Raw genomic sequence first — 11,009 nt, 5'->3', positions numbered from 1 at the left:
AAAAAAATGTTAAGTTAATAAAATGAGTTATATTCATTTACTGTTTTTTATTTCATTTATTTGGAACACAATAACTACATAAAACAATAGAACAATAACTGCATAAAACAATAATAGAACAATAATTGAACACAACAATAACAGAATTAAATAAAAATTTTGAAACAAGTCTTTCAAGTACTGAAAACAGTCTATCCATTCTCTCCCTGCTCTCCTGTGCTCTTCTCTCCTCTGCTTCTCTCTGCTCTCATGTCCTCTCTGATCAGGTCCATCAGCTCATCGTCCCTGTCCCTTCGCCTCTTTCTCCCTGTTGGTGGCTGACTTCCTCCCTGACTTTCTTCCTCGTCCATCTCCTCTTGGTCACCCACTGCTGCACTTGGCCCTGGAGTGTCCTCAGGGATGGAGGAAATTAGGACAGGAGGTGTAATGGAAGGCCTCTGTCCTAACACCTCATCCATAAGGTCAAACCAGGGCCAAGTAGCAGCAGTGGGCTTCCCCCTGACTCCCTCTCCTGATCCTGGATACTTGCAATCCTAAACACAGAGGAAATCAGAAATCACAGTTGACAATAAAAGAAACAAACATCTTTTAAAATGGACATTTATTAACATGTGCAGTTAAAATTGTAATTCTTCACTTCTCATATGCATACTTTATATTTTCAAGTTGTCCCACTTCTTTTTGGCCTGCAGGGGGGTGACTTTACCCTGCAGGCCCATCTTCTCCAGAATTGTCCTTATAACATACACAAAAATAAGTGAAGAGGAAACATGTAAGCTGTCAATCCCTTCTTGTAAAAATAGTTTTCATAGCAGAACACAAAAGGAACTCCATTGAAAGTATACTCCATTTAAGATCACAGGTTATAAGTATTTTAATTACTATTATGATGTTTATTCTTGTACCTCCATCCCACAGCGGCTGAATTCTTAAACCCCGTGAAGAGGTGCTCATTTTTTTCCCTCAGCTTTATAAAAGCTTCTGTCTGCTCCTTGGACCCTAAAAGAAAGCAAATAAAAAGTCTAAAATTAAAAACTAGCTTAGTTAGCGGGAATACACGAAAAAGTAAAGGACCCGCCATACAAGCTCATTCACGATATTTCTGAGATAAATGCTGTATTATTTTAAAACATGTACATGCAAAGGACTAAAGCCTAACAATACAGCCACTTTTTATTTTCTATTTTTTTACCGACAGATTTTAATATACTTACATTTAAAACTGTACTCCTCCATCGCTTCGACTCTCGCTTCGTCCGCCATTACAAGAAAAAAAAAGAATCTCCGGTCGGGCCGCAATGCATTATGGGATATGCTGGGTCGGGAAGGATTCATCAGACCTGTCCTTCAAATCGGGSMAAAKGAAGGACGTATTTGTCGGCCGCATCGGAGGAGTCTTCGGTTTTGGACGTCCTTCGTCGCGGCGCTGTGACGTATGTGGCCGACGAATGCGGCCTTCGGAGGACCCGTCCTGCTGTTTTGGACACACCCAATATGCACCCACTGCTACTATGTATAGACATCTCTTAAGTCTCTAGTAGCAATTTGTTTCCATTTAATTTTCTTCACTTACAAGGCATCATTTCACAACAGATTTTATAAAATGCCAATTATTGAGTTCTAAGAAAGCCAACAGATCAAGTTGACTTTTCTCTCCCATTCCAAGCAGCACATTGGTGACTGTGGAAAGGAATGACTCCCCTTTAACAGGAAGAAACCTCCAGCAGAACAAAGCACAGGATGAGTGGCCTTCTGCCTCAAACAGCTAGTGTTTGTTGGAAAGGAAAGGAGTTAATATTTGGAAAAGGACAGGGAGCAAAAAGGACTTATTCAAAATGGCCAACATCCACGACTAAAGCAATACCAAGAAATATCTAACAGTTTGAAATTGGTTTGAATGAGGAGGTCAAGAAACCATGTACAAAAATGTGTTGAAAGAACAATTGTTTGTTTAATTTTTGTAACTGATGCCTTGGTGTGTATGATAGATGATACATTTAGCAAACTGTAATCCCATTAACTTTGACTCTCTAGAATGCTGCTCATCTGACCTGTTGACATGCAATGTATCCTGCAGATTCTAACCTTTAAATGTGCAATTTTACATGTACACATATTTGCACATTATATATACAGCATTTCCTCTTCTATTATCCAGTACAGTAAGATTTGTGGGTAAACAAAATTTTTTATTCATCTGCCCAACTTCTGCGGACTGGCGATATATTTGCACGTGACTTCTTAAGTCATGTGCAAATATTATCGCCATTTTGCTTTTTTTTTTAAACAAGGTGGTGCATACAAGGCAATCTGTTCTGTTATTGGTACTACTGAAAGCCAGCTGTTTGTAGCTAAAAATAAAACAAAGTCAGTAATTACTTTGGTTTTAAACCAAGTAGTTACTCAAAGCTTTTACCAAGAAATAAACCAGATCTAAGCAGCAACCACTGAGCTGGAATTAAAAGCTGAAGACAAATTTATCACACAGAGAATGGAAACATGGTTAACTTCTTTCATGTCCTTATTGTCCCAACAAGTGATATTTCTTAAAGCTAGAACCAGTGTGAAAAAGATCTTTAAACAATTTATTTTCCTGGCGAAATCCAGTGTCCAGTATAGCGAGAACGTGGGGATTTAAAGTAATAAATTCTCCATCTGCACAGCCTCAAGTCAGAACAAGTGTCACCTGACATAGGAGGAAACTGCCACAATCAGTTGATATACATTATATACTGATATATCAGCACTATATTTAAAATAGATATTTGTTTAAATTGTCAGAGAGTCTGTATTTAACAGCCAATAGTTGATTATCAAACACCCATCATCAGTGATAAAAGTGATCAGTGATCATTTTCAGTGAAGAAAATCTGACCTCAGGCTGCACATGGAAAATTTATCATCATGGTAATAACACTCTGACATCAACAACGCATACTTCAGTATCTGTTTGTGGAGAAGCGTAGTTCAAAAATGGAAATCAGTTTACCGTAATCCTGAGTTATCCACTGCAACAAAAGTCGTTTTTCTTTTAAATGATGATGAAAATCAGTCATGTGGATCGAGAACTTTAATCCCCMAACACCATTCAAGGACTTTCAAGGACAAGAGTAATTTTTTGATGTTTTCAAAAACTTTCCAAGACCTTGAATTTTGTTTTTGTTTGTTCRTTTCAAATTCACAAACTTTCAAGGATTTCAAGGACCCATGGGAACCCTAATAAATGTTGTATTATGTGTACAGCACTTTGCTCCTCTGAGATTTTAAAGTTCTCTATAAATAAAGTTGATAAGTTTTTTTCTTTGCTCCTAAATTGTATGTTTTGGTCAGTCTTAAAATTATATCATACCATAAGTACATATTTCACCTTTAGGGTCATTAGGAAGTTTAATTAAAAAAAGGAGTGAATTATCTTACCGTTTGCTCATAGTATCCATGTCAACACACACAGTAGGAACTTTGCTGCTGCAGTGCTGGTGAAATTTGTAGCCACACGTCTGACATCTGAAGCCATTAAAAAGAAACTTGTGGCAAAAATCACAGTACGCCAGTTTGAAAAACGTTTTCCGTACCTACAAACAAGCAAGTCATGAAATTTACATTTGCGACAGTTTTAAAAAAAGCTCAGTTTTGTTTTTTTTTTTTAAAAGGCAATATAATAATGTGTCACTTTAACATCTTGTGTGCTTGCATGTGTTTTTCAACTACTTACATAGTTGTGCATGGTGAGAGGAATGTCATCCAGCACCTCGACTAAAAGCTCCTCTCCAACGAGAGGTGTGATGTCAGTGTCCCAGTCCGTCAGTCTCTTACGACTGAAATTATAAAAACATACAAAAGTAAATACATTTTATTTTACTTTATAAATGGTTTGTAATTGGACTGTAAATATATAGCACTTTTCTATCCAGCCAGGATACTCAAAGCGCTTCACACTACAATCCGTGTCCTCATTTATCCATTCACACAGCAACTCTATTAGGTCTCTACAAAGCTAACATGTACAAATCAACTATGGAGACTAATCAGTGCCAATCACATTCATACACTGATGGGACACACATCAGAGGCATTAGGGGTGAAGTGTCTTGCCCAAGGACACAACTGAGACAGCTGGACGGGGATTGAGCCAGCGACCTTCCGGTTCCAGGACAACTCCCCTAACCACTCTGCCACAGCCACCCCAAAGTAAATAAAGTCTACTGTTACAACTAATCAGAGATCCCTTCAAAAGAACAGGATTGATGACTTTATTATWATTTTGTCTTGCAGTAAGATTATCTTATTTATCTGAAAAAGTGGGGTCTGGACATGCAAAAATGCATGTAACTCAAACTGTTCAACATAGGAGCTTCAGATTTTTTTTGGTTGTTTAGCTCTGATGAAGCTCTATCCATCAGGCCCACCAATCAGTGCCCCCCCCCCCTCTCTGAAAAGGGGTGCCTGGACTTACGAAAAGGGTTATTGCTCAAAAACTATTAAACATAGGAGCTTCAGATTTCTTTTGTTGTTTAGCTCTGATGAGGGGCTATCCATCAGGTCAACCAAAAGTATTCGCTATCGTTTTTGATGCCATCCCAGCAGGTTTAAAATTCCTCATATCCTCTGCTGATTGATCTCATGTACAATATCCTCTATTTCCAGAATAATTTATTGGGAACTCAGATCCATTCCTTAGTATTAAAACAAAAAATAAGCATATTAGAGAAATAATACAAAAGAGTATTATTAGTAAATCTGCTTCTATATTTTATTGGAATAATCTGTATGTTAATGTAGATTGGGAAAAGACATGGTTACTGCCTAAAAAATTATTTGTCTCGAATAAGGTTCAGGAAATTTCATTTAAAACTTTACACAGATATTATCCTACAAACTCAGCTCTGGCTAATTAGAATATATTCCAAATATTGATCCTCTTTGTTCCTTTTGTCATCATGAAAATGAAACATTAACCCATCTTTTCTGGGACTGCACAATTAGTAAAACCTTTTGGTGTGACCTTAATTTGTTTTTTAATAGTAAATTTGATGTTCCCCATATTCCACAGTCATGCCAGCAAATTTGCAAAACAAAAGCCCAATCTCACTGTTTTTAAGGCCTATTGGAACTGTTTTTTGGACTCAGTGAAAATATGCACTAACCCCAAAGCTATAAAACTAAAAAAATTATGTGAAGAATTGAAGTTATAACCTTTTATTTCTGTCTTCTGTTTATTTTGTTTTTTGCATTTTTTTATACCTGTTACTCTCTCTCCTCGTGTTCATTACTGTTTTTGATTGTATATTATTTTGTAAATAAAATTTATTAAAAAAAGATTATACTTCATGCAAAGCTTATTGGATTGATAGTGGTATAATACTTGTTGCAGAGTTATTTGAAGATAAATGTAATATTTATAGCTGTGGGAAGTGTTTTCCAGTGAAATATGAAGAGTTTGCTGTGCTTCACAATTAATTTAATGCTTTAGGATTTGCTTTAAAKTTAACTGCAAATAGACAGGCAGAATTCACGAATGCATCTTCAAAATTTACTTTTGATTGACCCAAAAGACAATAATCATAATGTACCTTCTCTAATTTCCATTTGCTACATGTTCTTTGTAGAACATATTGTTCAAGTGCTGATGTCAGTTTGTTTCTTTTAATTTGTATTTGTAATAAAGACAAAAAACTTTAAAAAAAAGAAGAACCTCAGCTTAGCCTGTTAGCTTTAGCGCCAACACTTTATTGCCTTATATTTATTAGCTCGGCGTTGCTGAACATTTTTCTCTCATCACTGAGGTCCTCCATCCATATTTTCATTTGCAGGCTGAGTCATTTTTGTGTTCCCCTCTCTGTCATGTGGATGGAGGACCTCAGTGACGAGAGGAGAATATGTAGCGCTGAGCTAATACATATATATGGTGATAGCGTCGGAGCTAATGCTAAAGCTAACAGGCTAAGCTGGGGTTCTTCTTCCATGAAGCACTTCTGTTGTCCTCCATCTATATTTTCAGTTACAGGCTGAGTCATTTCTACCTTCTCCTCTCTGTCAACACTCTCTGGTTTCATTTAAAAAGAGACAATCATCAGATATTGTCCAAGATTAATCTTCAGGGTGGATATAGCTCGCTAGCAGCCTTTCACTAAGGACCTAGCCACGTCATTTACCCAGAATGCTTTGCGTGTAAATAAAATGGCCCCATCCGTGTAATATATTTTTTAACTTTTAGTTTAAAAATTATAAACACTAAACAGCCTACAGTATTTTAGTCTTTGTTTTACAGTTAGAATATATGTTCATCAAATAAAGTCTAATGTTACAACTAATCATGGATCCCTTTAAGAATATGGCATTATTGTATTATCACAAAAACATTTATTTTTCCTGCTTTGTAATGTTTGTATGTACAATATTTATTGTGACAATATTTACTGCAGCTTCTCAGTCTTCAATGCAGACAATAAGGATTATTTGTTACTGATGTGGGAGGTTAGACAGCATTGAAATCTTACCCTTCTAGTAGGCGAAACACAGCACAGCAGTCTTGGCTCAGACCTCTCACTTTGAGTGCTTTATCTAGAACATCGGACACGGTTTGCCCATGCCGGACATTCACCTGACAAAAGAAACCTCACAGTTAAATGAGTTTAGTTGTCAAATTGCATTTATTGACTGTACAATCAAAAAACAAAACTAAATTGCTTATTACTGTCTCCTGTCTGGTACTCAGCCCAGTGTCCAGACCCCCTTTAACTCTAAAAACTAAAACTACATTCCTGTTCTAACCACAACAAAGCTCTCATAGATGACAGTGTGGGATCTCAGTCTGCCACAAATGCTGCTTCCATGGTAACATTACACACAAGATGTTTCATAATTGTGCACACTTCTACACAACAAAATTTTGTATGTACAAAATGCATGTATACCAGTGTTGCTCATTTCACAAAAAAACAAAACCTGTGATGGATGAAAAAAAAAAACTGTAGAAATAAAATGTTACTTTGTGCGTGAACTTATATTAAAAAAGGTTTCTGCTTTCTAGTATTACTTTTCAAACAAGAGTCTACAACACGTTCATCTTATATTAAGAAAAAAATGGAGCTGAAGCCCCTTTAGTCAAATCTTTTTATATTATATGAAATTTTGCAAGATATTCTAGCTCATAGAGTATGTGATGATATTCAGCTACAACCACACCAAGTTTTAGCTCAATTTCTGTCAAACTGACTGAAGAGTCATATTTTGTCTTTTCAGTTGTAGATGTACAGAACAATGACTATGTTCTGATGGTTTTCTCCAAAACAAACTCACATTTATTGGCCTTTCACCTTCAGTGACATGCCCTAAAATGATTTTTACATTTGTTAATGGTTTAAAATATTTGGACGTTTTGCAGCTGAAAAGAAATAATCTCAAAAGCAAAACTGTCTCAATTTGTGTTGGAATGGTTCCAGTGCTTTAGTCAAGCTGATCCTTAAAATCTAAATTAGACTGGGGTGTCTGTGGTGTGACTGACAACTCCTTTTCCTCCCACTCTTCCTCACAGCCTACAGGTCTGCTGCAGCTTGGTGTCTCACTAAATGACCACGTGTGTGAAAACACCTACTGGCCTAGAAGACATTCCTGTACTGTGGTAATGTCTGTCTGCTATATCTATGAGATGTAATACAAAACTTTAGGCTTAGTTTACAAAATGTATAACTTTATGAGCATCTTTAAAGCTGTAAAAAGAAAAAAAACACACAGACAAATAAGTAGACAATCTAGCATTCACTAAAGAGTTCATAACACTCATTGCCTTTTATCAGTGCTTTAAAACTTTGATCATCTAATGTTGAGAAAAGAGAATTTGGGCTGCATACCATTAAAAAACCGTTCCATGAAAGATATTTAATATTTCAATGATACTGATTGTGATAAACCCACATTTTCCCCACTCCTGTTTCAGCTGACATCAACCTTAATCTAATCATCTGTGGGCATCAAGACTAGTGAGAGTCAGTCTACAGCAGTAGTTCTCAAATTGGGGTCCGCGAAATTATTTGAGTGGGGGGGAGGGGGTCACATGACTGCAAGCTCTGTGGCATCACACGCACTCCGAGACATTTTCAGTTTAATGCACAGAGTAGGGCTACATCATGGAGGTCTTATTTAATCTAAAAAATAAAAAGATTCCCATCTGATCATCAACACCATGCAGGAGCTGACAGAGCATTGAMGAAGGAGGTTTTGGAGCGCATCTGAGGCGCAGCGGGAGCGCACACTGAGATTTCCTCCTGCTAAAGCAAGTTATGGGATTTGGAAATAAAGTCTTGTTGACTTCTGATCACTTCGACTGGAGAAATGTTTTCTGATTTTAAAACTTTGGCTGAAGTGGTGCTTGTTAACAGTGTCGCAGTAGAGCAGAGATTACTGGCGACTGCAGATACATACAGTGCATAACTGGAGATTTTCCTTAGAGTTTTTTTTTATTATTAGACTTTTTATTGCATAAATAAAATACATATTGTTCTCCTGTTTTTATTTAATATTTTTAACGCAGTGGCAGCGGCGCATTGTGGTTAACAGCTGACTGTGTCTCTGTCTTTATGCCTTCTCTCTTCTCTCGTCCTCCTACAAAGGAGGCAGAGACCGAAATAAGGAGTCATTAATGTTGCAAAATGCAGCCACTAAAACTAAAAAACGTTTTTTTATTTTTTTTTTAACTTTTTCTAACATAACTGAGTCAAAAGCGAGAGTGTGTGTGCGTCACATTGTGTGCGTCGGGCCTGGTGTGGTAGTGTGTGGGACAGATTCGCTGTTCTTCAGCACCATGCGCATCGCTCATGTGGACTGTATTTGTGTGAGGTGCACTGATGAGATTTTCTCAAATAAAATCCTGCAGGCACCGCATCTAAGGCAGAAATGCAAAACCAACATAATAAGTCACATTCTATGAATGCTTAACCATTAACATTTAAAAAAAGGAAGTGACGGGTAAAAATTGATCATGATGGATTTTTTTCTTACCCCGTCAGTCAAAACAGCCAAAAAGTCTAGCACAACTTCTGGACATGACGTAAATTGGTCGCACATCATCAACCTGAATTACGGTAATTTACTCTTTTGGCGCACAGCTCTTTCTGCTGCTTAGCATTTGGAAGCGTATTTAAATTTGTCAGCTTCAAACGTTTCAAATTCCAAACCATCTAAACTTCGAAAATATGATGAAAGTTATATTGAATTTGGTTTCATCGAGAACAACGATGGGAGGCCAAAATGTGTCGTGTGTCTTCAGATGCTAGCTAATGAAGCTATGAAGCCAGTCAAGCTAAAGCGGCACCTGACTACAAAGCACACAGAGTTAAAAGGATAAAACTAAAGATTTTTTTCTGCGAAAGAGGGATGACTACTTGCAACACAGACAACATGAATGGTGAACTTGACAACTTCACAAAAAGCACAGCGTGCTTCATTTTTAGTTGCTCAAAGTATCGTAAAAAGTAAGAAGCCACACTCAATTGGACAAGAACTTGTTCTTCCAGCAACAGTGGAAATGTGTGAAGCTGTCCTAGGCACAGATGCAGCTAATAAACTTAAAGTTGTACCACTTTCAAATGACACTGGAGGAGAATTGAAAACCTCTCCCGCTGACAGAGTCACAGCTACTGGATAGACTTCATTCATGTGAACAGTTTTCTATTCAGCTGGATGAATCCATGGACATTTCTAGTGCGGCTCAGTTAATTGATTTGGTGCGCTACCCGTGGGATGGAGGTATTTTGGAAGATTTTCTATTCTGTAAGGAGGTCCTGGGCAGGACGACAGGTGAGGAAATATTCAAACTTTTGGATGCATTCATGACTGAAACTAAACTTAGCTGGGGAAAATGTGTGGCTGTTTGTACGGATGCCGCCGCTGCAATGACTGGCAGAAAGAGTGGCGTTACAGCGCGGATTAAGTCTGTCAATCCAAAGATTATTACAACTCACTGCATGCTGCATATCGGCAAGCACTGGCCTCCAAAGACATTGAACCAAATCTTCACTCTGTTTTGAACACAGCTGTGACTGCAGTTAATTTTTTTAAAGTCCAGGGTTCAGATTTATAAAACTGGCGTACGCACAATTTGAGCCCAGAAACTTGCGTACGCCACTTTTTACGCCAAGGTTGTGATTTATAAAATCCAAACTTGACGTGAAAATGTGCGGTGCCTCACGCCAGCTCTGACCCATGCGTACGCTCATTTTGGAGACGTGAAACTGCGACACAGATGGTGAAGTGAAGAATTAGAGCCACTCTGCATCAAGATCACTAGATAATCAGACTTAGATTTTTATTCAACTTTATCATCAGCTTTCTTAACAGAAATTTTTATGCTTCTGCTGCCGAGCCATGAGGAGCTTTGAAATAAAATAAAAAACTTAAATCTTAAATAAAAGTTCCCATGCGCAACTCCATTCATCTGCTTCCTCCTCAGACGACCCTGACCCACAGACCCCTCCCAGATAGGAACAGTAGGACAGCAAAAGCTTTGGATACACGCGCAGGGCGTGTATCCAGTCCGTGTTTGTCACGCGCGGTGGGTGGGTGTGCGTGCGTGCGTGCGTCTGCCGCGGGTAACAGAGCAGGCAGGAGGGAGAGAGGACGAGGAGAAGAGCGGGGGACTTATTCCTAATTTTACCTGACTTAATTTAAATTTAATTTTTATTGTTTTTATCGTCCTATTGGCTCTGGTGGAAAATTAATTTGAAGCTGAGGTTTTTTATTTTTTATAAAAATCGTTAGATTACTCTAAAGCTAAATGAGGGAAAATCTGTGTCAATTACAGACATTCTGTTCACGTGAGCAGCTGTCAGTCAGCACCTGTCATCCTCCAGACACACGAAGGAGTGTGTCTGAACCAATCACTTTTTTGACATTGATCAGCTGACTGATTTAAATACATCTTAACATTCATGAGGTACTTTACATTGACTGTTTATTAGGGGTGTCCCGATCCGATATCAATATCGGATATCGGTCCGATATCAGCCAAAAAA

At 37.8% G+C, this 11,009-nt stretch overlaps 1 protein-coding gene and 1 long non-coding RNA gene across 3 annotated transcripts in view; both read right to left on the bottom strand.

The window, feature by feature from the left end:
- Window positions 1-11,009, bottom strand: part of araf (A-Raf proto-oncogene, serine/threonine kinase) — a 51,700-nt gene that overhangs the window by 26,333 nt on the left and 14,358 nt on the right. For both annotated transcript variants that reach the window (XM_014030443.1, XM_014030442.1), the window contains exons 3-5: window positions 6,498-6,601; window positions 3,713-3,815; window positions 3,418-3,572 (exon numbers count right to left, since the gene is read on the bottom strand). In XM_014030443.1, the coding sequence (XP_013885897.1) occupies window positions 3,418-3,572; window positions 3,713-3,815; window positions 6,498-6,601 (362 nt within the window). The remainder of the gene's footprint in view (window positions 1-3,417; window positions 3,573-3,712; window positions 3,816-6,497; window positions 6,602-11,009) is intronic.
- On the bottom strand, window positions 664-1,253 carry LOC106533961 (uncharacterized). The gene is made up of 3 exons (XR_001312306.1): window positions 1,215-1,253; window positions 906-999; window positions 664-735 (listed from the first exon to the last, which is right to left on the bottom strand). It is a non-coding gene; the product is annotated as an uncharacterized LOC106533961 (long non-coding RNA).

The sequence above is a fragment of the Austrofundulus limnaeus genome, unplaced genomic scaffold, assembly GCF_001266775.1.
Source record: "Austrofundulus limnaeus strain Quisiro unplaced genomic scaffold, Austrofundulus_limnaeus-1.0 Scaffold1061, whole genome shotgun sequence".
Taxonomy (NCBI): domain Eukaryota; kingdom Metazoa; phylum Chordata; class Actinopteri; order Cyprinodontiformes; family Rivulidae; genus Austrofundulus; species Austrofundulus limnaeus.
This window is presented reverse-complemented; position numbering and strand designations above follow the sequence as displayed.